Source organism: Gavia stellata, chromosome 1 (assembly GCF_030936135.1).
Source record: "Gavia stellata isolate bGavSte3 chromosome 1, bGavSte3.hap2, whole genome shotgun sequence".
NCBI lineage: Eukaryota > Metazoa > Chordata > Aves > Gaviiformes > Gaviidae > Gavia > Gavia stellata.
In genome coordinates, this window is record NC_082594.1 from 71,734,338 (window position 1) to 71,758,354 (window position 24,017).

At 47.5% G+C, this 24,017-nt stretch overlaps 1 protein-coding gene across 1 annotated transcript in view; it reads left to right on the forward strand.

Annotated features, from left to right (window-relative positions):
• Positions 1-999: 999 nt before the first annotated feature.
• The window catches only part of LONRF2 (LON peptidase N-terminal domain and ring finger 2), a 32,424-nt gene continuing 9,406 nt past the window's right edge, over positions 1,000-24,017 (forward strand). Inside the window, exons 1-5 of the mRNA XM_059835726.1 lie at positions 1,000-1,753; positions 16,742-16,860; positions 20,760-20,882; positions 21,894-22,055; positions 22,532-22,757. Coding sequence (XP_059691709.1) covers positions 1,000-1,753; positions 16,742-16,860; positions 20,760-20,882; positions 21,894-22,055; positions 22,532-22,757 — 1,384 coding nt within the window. The remainder of the gene's footprint in view (positions 1,754-16,741; positions 16,861-20,759; positions 20,883-21,893; positions 22,056-22,531; positions 22,758-24,017) is intronic.

Sequence of the window (24,017 nt, forward strand, 5' to 3'; positions counted from 1 at the left end):
CCCCGCTCCTCCGAACGGTTTGTTTACAGCTGTGTCTAAAATAAACGTTGCCCTTTTTTTTTTTTTTTTTTTACTCCTGTTATTCCTGCGGAGCAAGTTGGATTCCTTTCTGACTCACGCATGATTAACTAACTTCCAGCTGCATTATCCGTATTGTTGCTGCCGATGCACAAGCCAGCGCTCAGCACGACTCGCGGATCCCAAGCTGAGCTGGCAAGGCTGCCACTTACAGAAAAGGATTTTTTCTGAGAGTTGTGGGGAGACTTTTTTATTATTATTTTTATTGAGGAGAAGACACGTGCTTGTTTTCTCGGGGACCAGGGAAATACAGCCCAACAACAACCGACAACATACCTCGACGCACCCCGTGCGGTGCTGCTCGCCCCATGCGGAGGGGCCGCGCCCGGCAGCCGGGCGGCGCCGAGAGGGGCCGGCGGCGGCGGCAGCGCCGGGGCCGCGCCCGGCGGGAGGGCAGCGGAGCGGAGTGGGGGGCAGCCCCGGCGAGGAAGTGGTTACGGCTGGGCACCAGGAAACGGGAAGGAAGAGGCTGAGCGCAGCAGGAGCCGCACAGCGGAAACCGCCCCGCTCCGCTCCCGCGGCAGCAGGGAGCCGCCGGCGGCGAGCCGGGCGCGCGGGCGGGGCGGCGGCGGGTGGGCACGTGCAGCACCGGCACCTGGCGGCAGCCGGAGGGAGGGAGGGAAGTAGCGCGCCCTCCGCGCCGCCGCCCTCGGCGAGGGCGGTCAGAGGCGGCTTACACAACCCGCCGCCCCTTACATAAGCCGGGAGCCGGGCCCGCGGGGGCGGTGCGAGCCGCCCCCCATCTCCCCCCGCCCCTTCGCCTTCCCCCCCCCGCTCGGGAGCCGCCCCCCTGCTGCAGCAATGTGACCCGCCCCCTCCCTCCCTTCCGTCGCCGTCTCCTCCCAGGAAGGAGCCGGAGTCGGCAGCGCCGCGGGCCCGGCATGGAGTAGGGCGGCCCGGGGCCGGCGGCGCCGCGCGGGCATGGAGCTGGGCCCGGGGCCCTGCGCGCTGCCCCCCGCCGCCGGGACCGGGGCCGCGGCGGCGGCGGGGGGACCCTGCGCCGAGATGCTGCAGGTGGCGGAGGAGGCCTTCCGCGGCGGCAACTTCGAGCTGGCGGCCGAGATCTACGGCTCGGAGCTGGCGGGGCTGCCGCAGCCCGACCGGGGCCTGTGCCTCCGCCGCGCCGACGCGCTGGCGCGGGCCGGCCGCATGGCCGAGGCGCTGGACGCCTACGGCGCGGCGGCGCGGCTGGCGCGGCTGCGGCCCGAGGAGCTGCGGGAGCTGGCCGAGAGCTTCGCCCTCAGCATCCGTGAGAAGGAGCTGCGCCTCCCGCCCTGGGGGAGCGGCGGACCCGGCGGCGGCGGGGCGGAGGGCGAGGGCCTGGGCGACCCGGCGTGCTGCCGCCCGCCCGAGCTCTTCGCCTGCCCGCTGTGTCGGCGGCTGCTGTGCGAGCCGGTGACCCTGCACTGCGGGCACACCCACTGCCGCCGCTGCGCCGAGCCCGGCGACTGCGGCCGCTGCCACCGCCCGCGGCGCCCGCCCGAGACGACCGCCGCCGCCTCGCCGCCGTCGCCCGCCGCCCGCCCGCGGGTCAACGTGGTGCTGGGCAACCTGCTGCACAAGTGGTTCGGCGCCGAGAGCCGGGCGCGGCGGCTCCGCGCCGAGGGCGACGCGCTGCGGGAGCGCCAGGAGCTGCCGGCCGCCCTGGAGAAGTACAACCAGGCCTTGGAGATGGGTGAGCGGCGGCGGCGGAGGGTGCGAGGCGGGGGCAGCGCTGCCCGCCGGCCCCCGGGCTGCCCCCAGCCCCGCAGCGGCCGGGCGGGGCGCGGGGGGGATCTGTGGGAATAAGGGAGCGGTGGGAGAGGGCGCCTGGGAGTTCTGGGAATGACTCTTCCAGCGGGGCTCCTCACCCCCCGCCCACCCCAAGTGAATGGCTATTTTCGTTCCGCTGTTATTTTTGTCCTTGCTCAGAAGGTGCCTGGTGTTTAACTGCCTGCAGTCGATGACTCATTATGCAGTATTTCTAGAAAACCCGCTTTCCTATTTGTGGGGAAACCATCTTTTAGTAAAGGATACGCAGTAGTGGTTGTGTTAAGCCCTACAGCGGCGTTGTGGAAGGAATTAGTGTGTGGATTGGATTCATTCAGCTACATGCAGTTGCATCTTCAGCAAAACATGGCCTCTGAAAACGCATGAAGGCTCAGAAAATTCCCTTTCTCTTACACTGTGCAAAATACTCAAGATAAATCTGCATTTTGACTTGCGGCGGTCGTCCGCCCATGTTCCGAGTGTAACCTCTTTATAGGCATGCGGTATTTCTATGCGCGAAGTATTCTCTGAAGAGCCTGGGTTTAGATTAAAATGGCACGGCCTGCCTTCCTCCTCTGCCAAACCGATGGCAGCCTTAGTTTATGAAAACTAGGTTGTTTTCAGTCTCTGCGCCCAGTAGTAGGTGGATCCTGCTCGCTCGGTTGTAGCCTTATAGTAATGCTTGTGTGCGTGCGTGCTCCCGCCTTGTTTGCTCTGCAAGCCGTGGGGGTGGTACAGCACCACGAGTATCTGAAACGGCTGGAGAGAGGCATGGAGCTGGGAAGAGCCGGCATCTCAGCAAATCCCCCAGGGATCTGCTGCTCTTCCAGTCTGAGCGTGATTGATGTCCGGTTTAACTGGGGAGGAAGGGGGGAGAAAACCTCGGTCGCGTCGACAGAGACGAAATCCTCTGGGTAAATCTCTCGGGAAGACAAATGTAGAGAAAACTGTGCCTCTCCTCTTGAAGAGCTCCTTCCCTACTTGGAATAAAATTGCTTTCCTTGTTCCTAGTTTCTACATCTAGGGATAAATGGCTGTGATTTTCTTTTATTACTTTGCTGGCTGCTGTGGAGAGAAACACCATTATGGTAGTCCCTGGTTTACATTCATTTTTTGCTGCGGTTGCATGATAGGCATCTGAGATACCTGAATTTGGGATAGCATAGCATACTATCACCTCACAGCTGATGCTGGCCATGGAAACTGTTAGTTCTGCTATTTATTCCATTTTTCCAGCTAGACGTGACAAGTTTTCAGTCCTAGCTGAGTTCCTCTTCGTAAAACTATTATGCGGTTTAGCTGCAGTAATCTCTATTAAAGTAGGGCAGGATGGAGAGCTCAAGAAAGAAGGTGAAGCAGAAGGGGGGAGAGACGTGATGTAGGTCACTGGTGAATACAGTGATTTTTCAGTATTGGAGCCTCTTAAAAGTTTTGGGTTCAGGGTCCCACTGCTGGAGAAAATAGCATCTCGTCAATGAAATAAGTGCTTGATAGGATTTTGAGAGAACTGTTTCTTGCTGCTGCATGTGCTTCTTGCTGTGTCTGCATGGGGGTGAAAGGAATACCGTAGCACACTGCTAGCACTCTCGCACAGCCTGTCCTTCCCCCTCCTGTCCCTGAACCATGTATCTCCAGCCGTGGCTGCTGTGCGTCAGGGTCTCGAGATACACCCTTGCCGTGTCCTTATTTCTGTCTTCTGTGTCTTCCCAAGCACGCTGGGAATCCGTTCAGAAACTCCTTACTGTCAGTGATGTTAAAATGCTTAATGAGTTTCTTTAAAAATTGTAATTAAAATAATAGCAGATATCTTGCTGGATTTTGAAATCCTAAAACCGTAGGCTGACGTGTTGTAACATCCCAGCAGCGGATCCAAATTCCTGTTGCTGAAGGGCAGCCCACCCCCCAAGCCCTTCACCTTTTTTCCTGTTTTGTGTGTGCTGATGCCATTTCTCACAGGTCGAACTGCTGTCTGAGCCTCCTGTTCTGAAATTCATACCCCATGGTCGTCAGGGCCTGCCTTTTGGCTTGCTGGAGTTGCCTTCTTGCTTTCCAGCCAAGTATCGCAGTAAATAGGAGGGGGGAAAAAAAAAGAAAAACACCGCTGTTTTCTAACTGTTCAGGGCCTCTTAAGTGGTAGCATATGGGCAACTTGAAATGCTTATGAGCCACTGTCAGGTATTTAAGACTTTTAATGTGTGAGAAGATAACTGCTTTTTTTTAACCTCCAAATGCCTATGTATTTCTATTGAGAGTTAAGGGTGTGGGTATCTTTTTAATTTCTTTTTAGAGGCTGAAGGCACATGAACACATTGATTATACAATTACTGTATAAAGTTAGGTAAAACTCCAGGCTTCTTGGCAGGATTCAGTGGGATTTTTTTTTTTTTTACTGGTGTTACTTGTGGAGTACTTTCCTGTTCCATCTGCAACAACTGGCTTTGTGTGATGTAATCTTAAAGCAAGTTTTCCAGTTGCTGATCACTTCTCTCATTCTGGTTGTGACCTTCTGTCTTCTGATTTGCATTTTAGTTCTCGAGGTGCTTCAGGTCTGAACTATAAAAGGCTCCTGTCATGTAGCCAGTATGCTTATTTCCAGTACAGTCTGGAATATCTGCTCCTAATTTCACGTCTCAGAAGAGGTCTGCACGCCTTCACGTTGTCAACTTTTTCCAGTTGAACTAGTTAGTCTTGCAAAAGCTTACTCTTAGCAAGTATGTTCCTCTTTTGTCCTTAACTGTCGGATCTACAATGTCAGCAATGCTCCCGTGTTTGCTCTTACAGAGTCAGCTATGGGTTCAGGTGTGGTTGTGTGGGTTTCTTGTCGTTTTTAAGAAAATCAGCTTTACTATTTGATCCTTCTAGTCCTCTTGAGATGCCCACAGCTTGGTGATCTCTGCTCTTCTAAACAAAGTCACTGGCTTTTTTGCTGCCATAGACATTGGAATAGATCCCTCATTATTGCAAGGTATCTAATTACCACAGCTTCAAAGCAAGCACATGTCAGGCTGCTTGAAAGGAAGCATTTGTTTCCAGCTGGATCGCTCTTTGTGCCAAGCTTTATGCTGTTCAGTCATCATAATACCAAGTATCGTCCAAATCTCGCTCTCAGGGCTGTTCCCCACACAATAAAATTCAGAGAGCTGAGGTATCGGAAGTGGGCTTCCTTGCTGCCATTCCTTCTCTTCTAACTGGTCTTCTGATTAGATGAACTCTTAGGTCAATTAAACTGAGGTATGTTATCATATGTGCATGCAGGGTTTGTTTGGTTTTTTTTTTTTGTTTGAGTTTGGGGCTTTTTTGTGTGGTAAGTGCTTTCTGCACCCTTTTTCCTCTCACCTGCTGCTCTCTGATGGAGATGTTCTCTGGAGAGACTGTGCCTGGGAGGAGTACAGTTGTTTTCTGTGTATCCAGGTTTACAGACCCTTCAAGCTGTATGCCTGAAAGTACAGGAAGCTAGATTTTGGTGACAAATTAATGTAGGTATTTTGAGGCTATGCTTTTGGGAGTGTGTTTTGGGTTTTTTGTTCTAGAAGGCGATTCCCAGTTACAGAGGTATTGGGTGGCTGTTGCTTCATAGGGAAGGTAATGAATAGGGCTTTTCCCAACTCCCATGCGTAACTTTATAAGGCCAAAGACTGTATCATGGCTGGGACGGGAGCATGACAACAAATTTCACTCTTAGGGAAGAGTGTTTTTCAAAAAAATACTGTCTTGTGCAGACCAAATAGGAGCATATTGTACACTTTGTGCTAGTCTGCTGGTTTTAAAATTAGATGCTATACGACTCTGAAGGAGACCAAGCTCTCCTCGGGGTGAGGGCACACTCATAAGCAAATACACACGTGGAGTATAAGGGGTTTGGGTGGCGGTGGCTCATGCCTTCAGCCTTTTACTGAGACAGCCTGGTAGCATCCTGCGCCTTTCCTGTAAATAAGCCTGAAGACGCTTGCTTGAGGATAAAAAGCCCAGCTGTGCAGTCCTCTGATGCTTGCTGCCACCACCGTCGTTTTCGTAATGGCAGTGGTTCCTGAGCTGTGTCAGCAGTTACAGGTCTCTGGCGGTCTCTCAAGCCAGCATGCAGGGCTGCGGCTCTGCTGGGAAGGGCTGTGCCCGCCTGACCCTAGTCCTGAACGAGCTTCTTTGGGTGGGGAGGGATGGCCATGTGCTGGCTCCTGCGGCGCGATGAAGCAGGTGCTTGCTTGCCTGCTGCGTGCTGTGCAATCGTGTCTGGCGTCCAGTGCCGCGGCACACATCGTATCTGGACACCGGCGTGCCAGGACACCTTGTTTCTGCGTGAGGCACATTGGCTCTGGTGTGTAATTACTCACTGCTGCAAAGTGTCCCTTTGGAGTTTGCCAAGCCGGAGAAGCGTCACTGTCTCCTGAGAGCAGTAAAAGCTGCAGCAATCCCTCAGAGCGGTTGTGTTTGCTTCTGGTGTGATGGGCTCTTTCTGAGCAGAAATAGGTCTTGCGTAGCTGCTCAAATTGCTCAGCGTTTTAATTTCTACCCAACCCCCCGCCAGGAGTTCAGACGAAGTTTGTAGGAGATAAAGCTCAGCTGTATCAGAGTTTTAAAACGTGGTGGAGTTAATGATGAATATATGTGCAAAGGGGGTCTTTTCTTCCCAAGCCCACTGTGTGGATCTCCGTTTCCAGGGGGTGAAGAATGGTGCAGGAAAGGCCAAGGAGAGGAGGCGAGTTTGTATCAAGCCTGACATGGTGTCAGAGGTAGCATGCTGCAGAGAAAGCGAGGGAGATGCTGCTGCCTGGGTGCTGGAGATGCTCCATCTTCCATCTCCTGGGGTGGAGAGCCACACACTGACCCTCAGCCCATGGGGTGGTGTTTGGGGCATTGCTAGAAACAAAATGGAGGAACTTTCCTGAGCTTTGGTGGAAAGAGGAGGATCTGCCTCTCTTGGCCAGACCTCAGGGGAGAGAGGTTTCTCCCCTCTCATCCCAGCGGAGGTTCACCATAAATTGGCCTGATCCAGAAGAAAGCTTAATGGGGCCACTCAGCACTAATTTATTTTGTGGTCAAGCAATTCATGGAAATTTATCTGGCGCCTTCCAAATTCTCCCTTCATAAGAATTGAATTAAGGGGGCGGGGCAGGGCAGGAGGCAGTAGAAAAGAGCCATAAAGGGAGTATCGGGTGTGCAAGGACGAGGTCTCAGGCCAAAATACACCTGTTCTCAAGCACATGGAACCTCTTGGGATGGTGTCAGTGCTGGTTCCTGTTCCCCAGCCTTGCTCACTGGGCTGTTATAGGTAGTGTGTTGGGGGTTCACCTGCTCGGGGTCACCATACCCTCATCGCCTTGCTATGCCAAGTATTGAGTTTGCATGGTGAGGGGCTTGGTGCTGCCTCCGTGCTCCTGAGCTTGTGGGCACTGCTTTGCTTGGGTAGCAAGTGGGATGGTCTGACCTCAGTATAGAGTCTCTGCAAACCATCATGGCCTTCTTGTCCTATGCTAGCTTCTCTGGTCCATATAGACAGTTGTTCGTGTCAATGTCTTTGGAAACAAATTCAATTACACTACTCTTGGTGAACTGACTAGGTTCCTTCTTGGTGAACTTGGCTTTTCCTTCCCTTCCACCTCCCCTTTACATTGGTAACTCTCAAATAGGTAAAAACAACCTAGCAGTGTTGCACATAGAAAATAAGTGTGTCTTGCTGCCTATCTTGACCTTCCATACTGGCTCTCAAGCTGTTAAAGCTGCAGACCTTCAGTGCAAGTTGATTCAAGAGCAACTGTTGTGGATTCTTCTGCTAGGTAAATGCCAGGTTGTGGGGTTGCACTGCTTCCTGGAGAGCACAGCACAGGTAAATTTCCAGCCAAGGGTTCTTGGAGTTGGACTGAGTGCTTACAGCCACGAGTATGATAGCTATGGGCAAGCATTTTGCCATGCCCCAAAAATTATTTGCTGGGGTGTTTTCCTTCCAAGCCTGCTTCTGAGTTGTTTCAGATAAGGGGGAAAATGATTATCAGAATTTCTTGGTGGGCTGGTGTGACAGCCTCCTGGTGCTATCCTACTGCAGACCTGACAGGTGAAGGATTTCTGCGTTAGTCATGAGTCAAGGTCAGAAGAAGCAAAGAAGAGTACCTGTCTGCCAAGGGAGGCTGCTAAACTCTCTTTAGAAATCTGTGCTTAAATATTTATGAAGGTGACTGATGCCATAGTATGCATTTTATTAATTTTGCCACTGTTTTCTAAGGACTTGTGCTCCTTAGTGGTGTACTTGCACTGAAGTTGCATTGTTCAAAGAAAAATGCTAGAGAGCATCCATGTGCACCTCTATGTGAATTATGTGTATTAAGTACACTTTAATGTTCTCCTCTTTTGTACACTATTTCTAGAAGATTACTATCAGAAGATAAGGTCAGTTTTCTTTTTCTGATGTGGTAGAAAAGAGGTTGACTGAATCTTCCTTCCTCACAGGGTCTTGGGAATGCTTTTCAGTCTCCAGTAGTAAAGAAGTAAGTCTTTAATGTTGTACCAGCCATTTAAAAGAAAAAAAAAAAAGCCATGGTAGACAGCTGTCATGACTCCTGAAACAGCAAATGGTTCAGTCTTTTTAATAATTTATCAGAAGAATATTTAATTTTGTAGCTCATAAAGGAAAGTGTGACTTCTAAGTGAAGAATGAGAGGTAGTCTTTCTGAAGTTACATGCTACAAAAAATAGTAGATGCTTGCTGCTTAGAGGATTTGTGCTAAAAAAGGAACTTTCCCATCCCTCTGTAAAAGCGCCTCTTGGAATCTGCTTAAAGCATGTCTCCAAAACCTGTTTGTTCTGTTTTACAGGGCCAGAAAAATGTGTAAAAGTAGGAGTCAAGGTTACCTAGAGACTGTTGCAGTAGTCTGAGTGTTATTTTTAAACATAAAGTATTTTGCAGACTGCTGTCCCTCAGCCGCTCCCTCCCCCTTTTATTTTTACTGAGGTAGTGCTTGAAAAATAGTAGTAAATACTTCATATGTGACACCACTGGAAATGTGTCAAGTACTTCAGAGCAGGAGCTCATATTGCTCTTGATTTGTAAAGAGCTTGTGGTTGAAAGCTCAGATCCTGTAGTTGCATCTCTGGAAGTTTTGCCTGCTTACAGAGGGTCTGCTGAAGGCAGAGGCTTTGCAGGGCTGCAAGATTAGGGCCATGGTGGCTTATCCATCACGGGCGCGAAGGGGAGGAGGCATCATGCTGTACAGTAGACAGTCTTTGGGTGTGTTTTTTTAAACAGTTAATACTGCTCATGTAACTTACAGTTATGTACTACTTAAGATAGGGTGAGTATTCCCTCCGCCTCCACGTGTGTAACCCAGATGTAATTTCCTATAAATAATTGAACTACTACAGCAATCCTAGAGAACAAACTATACCTACATATCGGGAAGTCTGAAGAAGTTTTGAAGTCTCTTCAAACAGCATTTTATCTTTTTCTTTTGCTGTGATAAAGTATAAGAGGTTGTCTTTTGCTTTTGAAAGAAGACATTTCTAGAACTGACTTGAGCTTCCTAATCTTGAAATTGGTAGAATACTGCACTACTCCTTTTTTTCTTTTACAACTGTATTAAGTGATCGTCTCTGTTTGATGACAGAAGCAGTGAGGTAATAACTGAGAAACAAGAAGGGCCTTTTTGCAGCTGCAGAGAGTCAGAAATTCTGGGCTGAAATAAGTTTTGACTGGAAAAGAGAAGGTTATAGAGACTTGAAAAGTAACTGGTAGAAAGGTAGCTTGTGTACTGATTGTGACAAAGAGGGCAACTAGGTTATCACTGGTAAAGTCATATTATGATAGAATATCTGGCTGTAAATTGATCTTGTTAGCTGTGATCATGGCAGACCTACTTGGCTGGTCCTGCCTGGCTGTGAAGCCCAGGTGTCTTTGGAGTCTCCTTGCAATCACAGGTTCATGTGCACCTAGCACAGCTGCCTGTTTCTGGGGGGAGTCAGGACTTTTCCTTGGGTGCTTTGGAGATCAGGCAGGGGGTTGACCTCTTGGGGTGTTTTGTTTTTGTTTTGAAGCTTGCTTGTTATGTCTTTATACTTCAATCCGTAGGCATCTTGCTTTGGGACAGTCTCCGTACTTGCTGTTTGAGAGGGTACCTCAGTTCTAACTGAAGCTTTGGTAGGAAACCTCCCAGCATTTAGTTTGGGGTTTGGGTAAGAACTAGTAAGCATTGAAAATGAGTCACATTTGTGTACTTAACGGTTTTATTATACTTGTGCCAAGCAGCCACAGATGGACTTGGGGTACGTCACCTGAAGCAGTGCCCAAATGTCCAAAGGGTAGACTGGGAACTGAAAATATAGGGAGGTGGTGTTGATTCATGCTATTTTATCTGGAAAGAGTAGCATGCATCTAGAAAACTGTTGGAAGATTAGGATTTGGATAGGAGGGAGTAATGATCTAATGTATTACACTTTGCTTTATGCTGGGACATTCTTGAATTGAGGACTTTTGCTGTACCATGCAATTCATCACTTAATGGGTTGGCAAAGAAGGTTTTCATGGGCTTTGCAGTTGTGGAAATGCAAAGTAAACCATAGGTTAATGTAATCGGTCTGGCATGCTTCTGCCTCGTGAGGCTAGAGGTACAACACGAAAGCAAGGGCGCAAAGTTAGCTGCACCTTCTTGGTAGCAGCTGTTCTTCTAGGTAGCATATAACTTCCCTTACGGTGTTTCTCCTGAGTAATGAAGGGAGTAGTGAGTAGCTGTGCTTAGTGGTGATGACAGTCCAGTTTTAAATAACGTATAGAGCTTCCTAGCTGAGGACTCACTGAGCCCTAAATAAAGCTGCTGGGAATCTAAAGCATTTTGTCCAGCACACAGAAAAATCTGTGTTCTTAAGTCTGGGCTTTTGAACAGCAAAATACAGAGACCCAGAGAGAAGTTAGTTCCGTCTTAAAGTTGTATGTTCTTAAGAATAATCCAGCTCATCTGTTGTCAGTGTGTTCTCTTTCAGTCAAAGTGATAATACAAGGGAGTTTCTTCATGTCTCCCTGTCCCCCAGGCCAGAGAGCATCTAGGTAAGCATGCTGCAGGGCACAGAAGCAAGTGGGAGGATGTCCTCCTGTATCTTTGGGTAGGAAGGCAAGGGGAGAGCATTGCTACTTCAATTCTGCTAGTGAAGTGGTGGCTGCAATTTGTCCACCCCAGTTTAAATAGGTCTCCTCTGCTTTTTTTATGTCAGTGTGCTGTGCACTTAGGTTGCGTGTAGAGGCAAAATCCCAATCAGGCATGGACCAGCTCTGGAGCTAATGAGCCATACTGGGACTCTCTCGGCTTCCCTGTGGAGGTGATGGGAGAGAGAACTTTGGCTTGGGGTGGCTTTTTGAAATTTGTAGTGGGCGCTTCTGAAGGAAGAAAAACATGAAGAAAAATTCTTCATATCTGCATGAAGATAAAGAAAATAAAATAAATAGAGCTTGATGTGAGATGGAGGAGGTGATGTGTTTTATTACGCTGGCTGTGGGCAGTGTGAGTGTGGATGAGGAAGGAGGCCTTTGCAAACCAGCTGCTGCCTGGTGATGCAGGCTCCGAGCAGAGGATGGTGGTGCCCCGCGCTCCTACTCCTCCTCGCCGCAGCCTGTTTCAAGAGCTCCTAAACTTGTACGCTGCTATGTCTGCCGGTGTTGGTCATCTGGTGGAAATAGGTGTTACGTTTGCTTGCAAAGTACTGTTTGCAAGTGTCTGCTTTGTAATCGCAGTGGAAGGGTGCTTGGTTGCAAGAGTGGGCTTACAGGGGAAGAGGCATCTTTCTTTGCATCCTCTGTGCGCTAAAACCTCTTGCACGCTTCCTCTGGGGTCTTGGGTTACTTCAGCTCCTGAAGACTGCCAGCAGTGTAAATGCAGGGATGAAAAGCCATGATATTCAGAAAATATATGTATTTTTTTTAATCCAGTTATTAATCCAATTAAGGTGGACTGATAAGTGAGAAAATGGGGACTTGCTGATTGCAAGTATGCCATCATGTTCATTGTCCCTCTTCATCAGTTTTGGGAAGCTGACCCTGGTTTTCATCTTTGCTGTGGAATGCAGTTTTATTTGAATGTCCTGAATGTCTTTACTGCTTCCATTAATCATTTTATCAAGCGTTCGCCTTCCTCTGTGCTGCGCCCCCCACTCCCCCAGCAACAACCCCTGTGCATCCATTTTTTTGTGTGTGGACTTGTCATGCTTGCATGAAGTCTGGAGGAGAAAAACTAGCTTGCTATTCAGTTAATTACTAAATCTTGCTAATTTCTCACTGAAATGAAAATAAATGTTTCATATTATTTTTCAAGCTTATAAAAATGCTTTCAGTACTGAATTGTTCAGAATTGAATGCATAATGTAACAAAGCAAGCCAAATGCCTTCCTCTATCCAGGGGCAGAAGTTTCTTTAAAATGTGGGAAAAATTTCCCCTGAAGTCCCGCACAGGCTGACTCTTACTAGTAATACTGAAAGGTGTTCTTGTGATGACACTGTTTCAGTTCTGCTCACGCATTCAGGAAACATGCTTAGGATTGAAATAGATTGGAATAAAACATGCTTTTCTAGGAAGAAACATCGGATAAGGAGGATTAGGGAGTTCCAGAAACTTTAAACTTGTTCTTTCTGTGCTGAGTTCCTGGAGGAAATCTCAGTGGTAGTTTTATTACAGTAAAACTTTTATTGTCGTCTATGGTCAGTCGGTGAATTCTCTTAATTGCTCTAATTGCCTTCCTGTCATAAGGAAATTTGGGGAGTCCTGTTCTCCTGTCAGCCTCCCAAACTCAGGCAGCATAGTTTTTTTAAAACTTCAAATGCTTGGGCATATCTGGAAAAGTAATTCTGGGTGTTAGCTTCTGCATAAGTAAAAGTGCAATCTAACAAACATCTGCAGATAAGTGCAAAGGTGGTGTGAGCGGAAAGTTAACGATTTTGGAAAATCCAGGCTGACAACCACACTCAGGGTAGGCAATACTTGGCGGTCGCAAGGAGGGTCCGGGAGGTGGAGAGCCACCAAGCCCCTCAGCTCTGGGTGCTGCTTGGGCCGGGGTTTGTCTGGTGTGGTGGGGTTACGGCTGGGAGGGAAGGAGGGAGCTGTGTGGGAAGGCTCCCAGGACCTGCGGCTCTGAGGAAGTCTCTGTGTCCCGGCTGCCCGGAGCCACAGATCCTGGGAGCCTCAGCAGTGGATCCCTGATGCTGACAAGGACATAAATTTTGCTGTGCAGCTGCAGGCTCCCAGAAGAGTTTGATTCAGGAAATGCCATCTGCTGGTATTGTGGAAACAGTAAAATTTTCTACGCTTTTCTTTTTTAATTTGGCCTGAAATAATAAGTCATTTCATAAAAGAAATCTTTTTTTATTTAACCTCCAGAAGAAAGAATGGGTGCATTATTTTAAAACAAACTACCGGCTATTGTGCGACTTTTTGGTTTTCTTCCAAATAAACTTGACAGTTTTTATAGTATACCAGCATCTAGCAGCATTCACAAACTCTGTATGTCCTCAAGCCCCCTCCATCCACCTTCTGCGACTAATTTCTTTTCACCATGGCACATGCAGGTGGTGTGGAACAACTCAATATCATGGTGCTTGTAGAAACCCTGTAGCTATTTAGGCTGCAGCCGGATATTCGCTTTTTCTTCCCGCTTCCACGTGTACCCTAAGTTGGAGTCAGCCAGCTAATGCTACAGTTCCACTGACCGAATACAAAGTTTCGGTCCATCTAGCCTTGCCCTGGGACCAGCCATGGACCCTCCCGGGATGGCCCTGCCAGCAGCGGGAGGCTGGGGACGAGGGGACGTGTGGGTCGGGCACAGAGTTGAAGAGCTTTTCGGGCTGTGCCGCTGTGTCTCCAAGTGGGGTGAGCTTGAATGGAGGCAGCTGGGCACCGCTCCAGCTATGGCGTCTTGTCTAGCTGCTTCATCTCCCTATAGAAAACCTGTTATACTATAGTCTCATAAATACTGCTCTCTTTAGCAAAGCTGTTGTGTTTTTTTTCTTTACCCCGTTTCTCTGTCTGTTAACTAAACATTCCTTGCCAGTTACTCATTAAGATGGACCACACCTTATGCTCTCTGATTGAGACTCAGTGAACAAGAGGTACAAGCCCTGAATACGTGTAGCTTTTTCTGGTTTGCCTTGGGGTTGTTTTTTTTCAGTAGCTTGTTATTTTCCCTTCATGTTGTGAGAGCCTTTGGACTTTGCTTCGGGAGGACTTGCAGCCCTTGCCCCACACCATTGTGCTCTGTGGTGGCTTTTTTTGCTTAAAACTTTTGCAGTGGAGACAAGATCCCAAAAAAGAGCCGATGAAGCTGTTTTCTCTCTGAGTCTGCTGAATGTATGAACCGTGCTGAATTGTGTACTGAAAAGTGCTAGGAAGCGTCAGCGTGGCTGAACTGTGCAGTAGTGAACAGAAGGAGGAAGCTGGCTTGCCTCCCCCCTCATCTCACACTACTTCCTTTTCCCCGTGGTGCCGAAAAATACCCCGCGAAGCGCTCTGCCTGGCTGCTGAGGCACCTACCTCTGCTGACTGTGTCTCCCCCCTCAGCATGCTCTGCACAAATACCCTGCAGCAGATACGGTGATGGAAATACAGAGTATGCATTCACATTTAATACAAACAGAAGACACAGACTGTTTAAATGGTGGCTAAATTAAATAATTCCATATTTGAGCATCTACTAAAAGAAAAAAGCTTGCTTCTGAAGATCTTAGGTTAATTGTTTTCAATTTTATTTAACTCGTAGTCTTTTTAAGAATTACCAGCTAGAAATGTGGATCACTGCAGCAGTCTGCATGTGCAATAGTTAAAAAACCAAACCAAGACAAAACCAACCAAACAAAAAAAAAAACCCTGCACAGAACCCCGCAGTGTGAACTAGTTTTTGCAGAGCTCCTTGTTTTAGGTGTAGTCTCTAGCCGTCACTGTCTGGGACCAGTGAGGCAGCATCACCCCTGGTATGTTATTCTGCAATTAGTATCTCTGGCATCAGTCCACGCTACAGCCAAAAAAGGCAGCAGCCCTTGCTGCTTCTTTCTTTCTCATCCCTTGTCCTGGCACTTGCCTTTGCGTGACTGTACAGTGAACCAGTTGAGGGGAAACTGATCCTCTTAAACCTTTTTATTTATTTGTTTTTATTGGATTAGCTTTCAGTCAATTGATTCCTTGCTCTGGTTCTCTGTGCAACCAGGCGAGCCTGGTTTGCTGCACGAGCCCTAGCGTCAGCTCAAGGGAGGGGAGGAGGTGGGAGGGGGATGTGGTCTTGGGCCATACCTCCTGGTAGGTGCTTGAACTTCATGAATGGTGGCACCTGCAGCAGTTACGTGCTTATTCTGTGTGTCCATGCACATGTGTGTGTGTGCCCAGGCTTTGTATGGGCAATGTGCTTTTACTGAGGACATGTTTAAGATACTCGTGTTGAAGTGAGATGCAAACAGTGAAGCCAAAGCAGGCTGGAGAGAGCAGGAGAGGAATGGAGACAAGAGCACTGTGTAGGGACATGGCAGGAGGTGACATTTGCAGGAGAAGTCTTGTGAGAGCTAGCTTGGAGGTGAAGTTTAAAATTTGTAGAAATGAGGGAGTACTGTCTCTTGGCACACCTTGGAGCCTTTTTAAAGTTTAACCCCAGTTATGACAGTTTTAACCAGCTCACCTTTGGGAGAGCGTTACTGTACTTACCTGCCACCATCTGGCAGCCAGCGTGCAGCCCTCCGGAGGCCTTTCCCAGCACATGAAGGTCAAGAGTGACCAAGAGCAAATCTCACCCAAATCTCATCTCCTGAGAGGAGGTAACTGCTTTAGTGGACAAAGGCAGAGAGCATTGTTTGGGGCTTGGTGTGTTTTTGCAAGGCTGCTGACACAGCCTGCCACAGCATCCTCCTGGCCAAGCTGGGGAGGTAGAGGTGGGAGGGGTGGAGAACTGGCTGGACCATCAGGGGCATGGGGTGGTGGTTAATGGCTTGAGGGATGCTGGGAGAGAATGCAGTGGCATTGCTCAGGTGTTGGTAATGGGGCTGACGCAGTTCAATGCCTTATTAACAACCTCCATGAGCGGGCAGAGCGCACTGTCAGCAAGTTTGCCTATGACATCAAACTGGGGGAGGAAGAAGCAGTTGATGTGCTGGAGGGCAGGGCTGCCATTCAGACCAGCAACCTGGGGCATGGGCTGACCAGTCTCTTCAGCAAAGGCAAGTGTGCCTGGGACAGAATAACCCTGTGCAGCAGGACAGGCTGGGCTGGACAGCAGCACTGCAGAGAAGTGGAGGTCCTGGTGGACAAGCCGAATGTGGATCAGCCAAATTTTTTCTGTGGTTCTATGAAATTTTTGTGCTGGAGGAAGATTTGCATCTTAAAATCTGTTACAGAGACCTTACGAAAGAACAGAATAATAATGCTTGAGATGTTCATAGTCAACAGAAACTGAACGGTTCATGAGTGTGTGGGTATTGAGGCAACGTGTGTGATCATGAGAGGTTTGCCTGCCCTAAGGAGGGCAAGGTACACAGGTGGCAAGTAGGTATGAAGCGTGAAGACTGCATGCATTTTTCTTAATGAGTGGTTTATGGGAAGTGTTTTAGCTGAAGTCCTTCATTGGTGATTTCTGCATATGCTATTTTCTTTTAAGCAAAGGCACACCGGCGGGGCTTTTTGTTTTCTTAAGTGTCCTGTAAGCAAGGTGAGGGAAGGAGCGGGTGACATCCTATATGTGAATGTGAAATCTGCCCTGCTAGATAAAACGCAGAGGTTGCTTCGAGGCTGAGAGGAATGTATTGTAGGAAGGACAGAAGGAAGGAATTGCCTTTTTTCCATTATAGGAGAGTATAAATGTAACCGTTGTGCAGTAGTGCTTTTTAGGTTACTCTGGCTGAAAATTAGGTTACTGTATTTAACACGTACTAGTGCTTCTTTTAATGGAGCTCCTTGTAACCTTTTTTGTTTTCCAGCCTCTTGCAAGTGTTCACTCATAGCACAGCGAGCAGAACTCTGTACGTCGATGAAAAACTACCAGCAAGCTCTCCACGACGCAGACCTCCTCTGCCGAAACAAACCCCACTGGCCTGCGGTATGATGTTTGCGTGTCGTAAAGACCAAAATGAAAACTGCTTGTTCTCGGGGCTTCTCTCTGTGGTGGGGACAGTGCTGCTGAGGGTGTTGTTGGAAGAACATCGTGGCATTAACAGTTTTCAGTAGACATTCCCAGCCCTAAGTTCTTCATAGGACAAGTCTTAGAAAGTCCTTAGCATGTCTCCAGCCAGTGGGATTTCAGTGGTGGGCAGCTGGTGATGTGGTTTTGTTTGTGCTGGTGCCTGTCAATGTGTTAGGGCTAGTGTTGCAGCGTGGCAGCAGAATTGGGTCCCTAAGGCTCCAGCAGCCTGGGATGGCCCTGCAGTTCCCTTTGGGATTGTGTGTCCCAGGCAGTGGGTGGCTTTGCCAGCCTGCTGCCCACCATGTCTTTCTGAGGAATATCCCGGACTGTATTTCAGTGTTTCCCTCTGCTTTACTACTAAGAGCTCATATCTCTGGTCCCTGCCTGCATCATGGTGATTCATAGAGGGGGTTGGGATTTCTTTTCATAACGGAAGGACATGCTACAAGGAGCACTGGTTGTGGGTAGTCTGAAGCAAGCATCATAAATTATGTTATGAGAGAGAAATGGAAGAAGCACGGGGTGCCTGTCATTACCGCCGGCTGCCTGAGGGTAGACTGGGTGTTCGAAGGCTTGCCCCACCTAGCATGACACCTCCAGTCAGTCCCTCACCCATCAGCAGCAAAACTGCAGCACGGGTTTGACCAGATAAAGCCCCTGGGTGCTACCTGGAGAGAGGGTAGCACAGGGAATTGGGGAAGGATTATAGACGGACCTTGGCTTCCCTGCAGAGACTAAGGAGGTGTTGCACAAACCCCTCGGCCACCTGCCTCAGCACAGGGGGCTGCACCTAGCTCTCCGTTCCCAGCTGGGGAAGACATGGGGTGAGCAGAGAGGTGCTGTCTGAAGCATCTAGTTTCTGATAAGTTAAGATACTTGTCTCTGAAGGCTATCTGTCTTTTCACCCGTTAAAACCTTTCTTATTTGAAGGCAGTTCATAATTGCCATGGTTTAGTCCCAGCCGGCAACTAAGCACCACACAGCCGCTTGCTCACTCCCCCCAGGTGGGGTGGGGTAGAGAATCGGAAGAGTAGAAGTAAGGAAAGTCGTGGGTTGAGATAAAGACAGTTTAATAGGTAGAGCAAAAGCTGCGCAAAGAAGCAAGGAATTAATTCACCGCTTCCCGTCGGCAGGCAGGTGTTCAGCTATCTCCAGAAAAGCAGGGCTCCATCACCTGTAACAGTTGCTTGGGAAGACAAACACCATTACTCCGAATGTCCCCCTTTCCTTCTTCTTCTGCCAGCTTTATATGCTGAGCATGATGTCATATGGTATGGAATATCCCTTTGGTCAGTTGGGGTCAGCTGTCCCGGCTGTGTCCCCTCCCAACTTCTTGTGCACCCCCAGCCCACTCACCGGTGGGGTGGTGTGAGAAGCAGAAAAGGCCTTGACTCTGTGTAAGCACTGCTCAGCAACAACAAAAACATCCCTGCTTTATCAACACTGTTTTCAGCAGAAATCCAAAACACAGCCTCATACTAGCTACTATGAAGAAAATTAACTCTACCCCAGCCAAAACCAGCACAGTAATCTTCCCCCCACCTCCAGTTTGCCTTTCTGTCTAGGATCATTTCTCATCAAGCCAGGAATCCATCTTGGTTGGCGTTGGCTGGGTTTCTGTGCAGAGGGAGAAAGATGAGTTACGCACGTTCAAATGTTTTCTTGAAGCGTCTTCTCTGTTTGCCTTGAATCCATGGAAATGTGATGTGTGTCAGTCGTAGGCGGATAAAGATTTCGTTAATCACATCGCTGAAGAATGCAAATTGAAAATTAAATTTGTCATCGTGGCATAACCAGCAGTGTCACAGACGCATTTCACTTGTGCTTGCGTGTGCATGAGAACTTCCACGTAAGCTGTTCTGATCCAGAATCCATGTTCTCCAGGAATTCTGGGCATCTGCTTTGTTTTGTATCTTGTGGCATCTCATCCAGTGACAGAGATTAACTCAAACATGTGCTGTGTACTTAAAAAAAAAAATAAAGACCATAAAATTAAACTCATTCTGGGAGTGGTTCCTGGGAGGCAAGCGTTCACCTACCAGTACCTTTTGGCTTATTGATAATGGAAATGTAATGGCTCGCTGCGTTGCTGGTGAGGCTCGTGGGTCCACTGTAGTCATTAGAGCAATAGACAAGTTGGTTTCTTTTCAGTTGCTATGAAAACCAGGTCCTTGGACTCTCTGAGGCAGGGAGAAGTTTCCAGTTGTACTTCTATGTGGCGGATAGAAACAGGTGCCCTCCTATCTGCTGCATAAAGTCCTGCTTGGACCTTACCCTTCAATCCAATGCTTGTGAGGGTCGTGTGAAAATAGGAGAGGGAAGGTGGCAGCAGTAGTCTCTGAAGCACCAGGGCCTCTAGTCCCTGGACCTAACTTCTGGTGTTGGAGCTTTAGGTATTTTGTCCATAGACAGCCCAGCTCAGTCCTCCCTTGCAGCTTGGATAAGTAAATTGCTCTTGCAGCCCCAAAGGACGAGGCCAAACATACTTGTAGCCTCCCCGGTGCAGTGGAGTAACCTTGACAGAGATGTCAGGCATGTTAGGACCTCTCTAAAAAGGTTTTACAGAGGCTGTGCAAGTGTCAAAATAAGAAGGTCAGGGTCAGGCCTCACAGTACCTCTCTTCTTACATTTTTCTTTTCCTGAATGCAGTATCTCACCTTGAGAGACTGGTGTGTACTGAGACTTCTTGTTCAGGTCACCAAATGACATATATTAATTAACCTGTCCTACACAGTGCCCATTACTTGCTTTTGGTACAAGCCTACTTCTTCCCGACAGTAGAAAGATCTTAACAGGCCTCAGCTTGAAGGGCTATATTGAAAGAGTGATGAGGGAGGTACTTGTTCGGGAAGATTATGTGATACGGGATCTTTTGGCATTAGTATGAAGAAGCAGATACACTTTTCTATTATCTAACCAGTCTCTTAGACTAGTGAAATTGTACTTTCAGCACAGCCTAGAGATATTCATGTGGAGCAGAGGTGGAGTTGTGGATCACGCTTCTGTCTAATAAGCAAGAGGCAAATGTTTAAATGTACACTTAGTTTCTTGTCATCGTTACGGAAGTAATTTTGATAGTCAGATTTGAACTGCAAATTGATAACTGTGGGGAAATTCAGAGGTGAGGCATTCGTCTCTTGCTACTAGTAACAGGTAAAGTAGGACTTGCCTCCAAGCTGACTACCATAGCTGTTGGCCATGGATGGGTTACTCTAGGATGTGGGAGAGGTAGGATGGGCTAAAAGGCTTCAGGTTAAGTGTTGATAAGTTGCCCTAAATTCATAATGCTGTTGGTCTTCTCTAGCCAAATCGGTGAAAAGTCATCTCTGTCCTGGTAAGACACCCAGGAAAAGTGAGAGTGTCCTGAACCTAAAATCTTTTGCTCCCTCAGCTGCCACCTCCAGCCTGCCCCATGCCACTGCCTTTCCTACGCAGCTTCATTACTGTTAAGTTTGCCCTGGTATGTGAAACCATTTTCTTGGGGTATCGAGCCCAGTGGAATATGTAGTAGTCTTGGTCCCTGGGGAGACAAATACCTCTCCTCATTCTGCATCAGGTCCCTCTGAGGAAAAGAGCAGTATCTTTGGCAGGGGGTGATGTGGCAGTGGGTTTCTGGGGGATCTTTCAGCAAAAGGGACTGACTTTCCTTCAGTCACATGTGTCAAAGAGGTTGTTACCCAAAAAACGTCCTATTCTTCACCTGCAGAATAGGTGAAGAATAGTTCACCTGCGTGAACTTCCAAGTTTGTTTGCTGGTGTCTTGCTGCCACTTCAGAAATGATCTTTAGATTTGTACGTTTCCTTTGTGTGAACAGGGCCATTATGTGAAAGCAAAAGCTCTTTCTGGATTGGAAAGGACTGAGGAAGCATTGAAGGAGTTTCTTTATTGTGTTGCCTTAAATCCTGAATGGAGCTCAATGAAGAAAGAAGCCCAAAAGGTATAAAATGTATTTACTAGCCACTACTTGACCATCATGCTGCTCTTACTCCTGCAGCCAAGTAAAATTCATGTTATTTCAGGTGATGGTAAACAGCCAAAGGATAATTTGATTCAGTAGATTCTCCAATAAATCTTACTAGCCTTATGCTGTACAAGGCACCTCTTGGGTTTTGTTGATGCCTCAACCAGGGGGATTGTGTATTTGTAGATTCCACTGCAAATCTGTAGGTTTGACCGCTTTCATTTGTAGATTACACGTGCAGTATGTCAGCTGGATTTGAGTACACCTGGGTGTCATAGGCTCGAGGCTGCTAATTTTAGTGCCCCTCAGAAAACCACTTTTAAGAGGAAGTGGCAGAGGGTTGAGAAGGGAGAGTTGTGTGCTGCCCTGTCCTGGAAAAATCATGCAGTCTCTGTAGCAGTTTGTCTCTTATGGGAAGTTAGACACACTTAGTGCTAACCAGCTGTCATCAGGTTCTCCGTGACTGTCCATACAGGCAGCTTTTTATAAAAAGAAATGGCGATTTGGCAAGGCTCTTGGTGGGGACTAGTGAGAGGGGGAACAGGCTCTACACAGCTTTTAGCTAGGGGTGAAATCTGCTTGAGGATAACAGAGATGGATGCAGAGCATGAGGAGAACTGAAACACATCTCTGTTAAACAGTTTTGATAGGAGAGCATGGTCTGAAGACTTCTGGAGGCAGGGGTCTGAGGTCAGAGTGGAAATGCGTAGGGGCAGGAGAAGGATGCAACAGACTGCTGGCCCGGGTGCTCCTGGGGAGCAGAAGCCTTTGGGGAGGGAGGTGGACACCAGAAGACCACTTCGGGATGTGTCTGTGGTTGTGGTGGGGACTGCCATTCAGGTTTCCTGTGGGCATTGGGGAATGCAGGATGTCCTGGTTGTTGCAAGCTTCTTGGCATCCAGAAGCTGTGAAGTTTGTGCATCTGTGTTTGTACAAACATAAATATGTCATAATTATTATTATTTTTTTCTCTCTCTGATTGACTAGATAATGTGTGAGATGTTTTTCCCAGCCTTTGAAAATGTGCATGATAGTCTAACAGCACCTTTCTCTAGTCGAACATCCCATACAAGATTGAAACCTGCATTTTTGAGTAGCATAAACACACAGTCAGCTGTGGAAGATAGCTCTGTTGCTGGGTCCTCAAAGGTAAAGTAAAAAGTGTTCAACATAAAAATACCAAAAGTAACACAAGGATCTGTCTGATCTGTGTGACATTGTCTTTATCTGCACTCATGGTGGCGCTTACTTTCATGGTAAGCCTGTTTTCTCCATTGCTATTGGATCTCTTGTTGGGATGTACTTCCTCAGAAGACTAAGAGAATGAAAATCTTTCTTCAGAAAACAATGTGATGCCTTCATGTGGGGGTTGATTATATTTGTGGGTGGGTTTTTTCCCACACAGGATTTTAGTATGACAGGAACATAATTTCTAGAGACAGGAGCTGTAGGGAGAGAAGTGGCCCTATTTCATGCAACTGGAGAGTGGCCGCCTTTGATATGGACCTTTCTCCCTTGCTAAGCTCATTGTAGGGACATTGATATGTTGCTGATGTATACAACTAATAGAAAAAACAAAGCAAAATTGTCTCATGCTGTATATAACTGTTCTTATTTTTTTTTAGGATTCTGTGTTCAGGTTAACAAAAACCCCATCGCAAGAATCTGATGTATTTAGAAGCACTGATTCTCCTGTTTCCCATCATGTTCTGGATCTCTATTTTGAAGACAACAAGAAGTCTTTGGGAGCTATTCTCTCCAGTTTACCTGGGGTTGGCTTGAAAAGAAAGCTGTCCAGTGATATGAGGGATTTACAAAGCTTGGATGTCCCCAGTAAGATCCCTAAAAAAGGTTTGTGTTGTGGCTTAAAAAGAGGATTTCTTTTGCACATACTGAAAAATGATAAACTACTTTTTCCTCCTCTCTTTTTATAGGTGTCAATGAAACATTCCCTACAGGGATTGAAATAATATTTTGTTGTCTGGTGTGCCTGTTTCTGCTGTAACAGCCTATGTAACCTTATTCCAGAGCAGTTTCAATTCATTCAATGAACACTGCATTTTTCTTTCTCAAATGGGCAATTTCCAGTGTGTGATCCACTAACAGTTTAGTCTTTGTGTTGCTGGTGCCGTTTCCATTTTCTAGGTCTCAGAGGTATAGCTGAACTTCATTGTCTTTCTATATGAAGGCAAGATGCAGTAAGCCTGGAAACTAATCTTTAACTGGCATCAGAAACAGTCACATGCAACTTTACACGAAATTTTCCAAGCAAACAAAGAAGCCTTTTGAAGGGTAATAAGCCCCCCCAGTTTTCTGTCACTTGATAGCTGTGCTTACAACTGGTATGCTTCTCAAACTTCTAACAGAGACCTCCAAAGTGGTTTTTAGTACTCCAGGATAAAAATGCTGAAGGCAATATATGTCACCGGGTAGTAAAATAATTGGTTAAAAGGGACTTTGAAAACGCTGCTACACTAGTGTGCATTTTTTACCTTAAAGGAAAAAAAACAAACCCATACCTCCTTGACAAATCTGACTTCTGCCTTGAAATATAAAGTCTTCAAGTGCTGCTGTCTGCTATCTGTCTGCCACCTCTGAAAGTGATCAATGTATGGCCAGTTTCTGATCACATTGCTGTGAAGGGAGAAACCCTGTACTTGCCTGTGAACTGCAGACTCAGTAAATAGATTGTGAAATCTGACCCACCTGTATCTTTACAGCGAAGGCCAGAGATCGTCTTTTACCCATAACCATGAATTTCTGGTCTGTGCTAGATCCTGATGCCATGTTACTATTTGCAGAATTAACACAGTTAGGTTCTTGCTATTACTAAATGCTAACATGCAAGATGTAGGTTAAAGATAACGCTGTTTTTCTTTATAGGCCACACAACACCAGTGCCCTCTCCCCTATCCTGTCTGTGCTCGAGATAAACCAGATGCTGAGTATAAGTTATCCTTTAACAAAACATCCTAGTTTTTAACTTCACATAAAAAGCTGAGCTTTTTTTTTTTTAAACGGTCAAGAATTTAGAATGTGGAGGCAGCATTCATGGCTCTGTTGCAACTCATCGCTGAGCAACAAAGATGCAGATTGTGAAAGAAGTTGCAG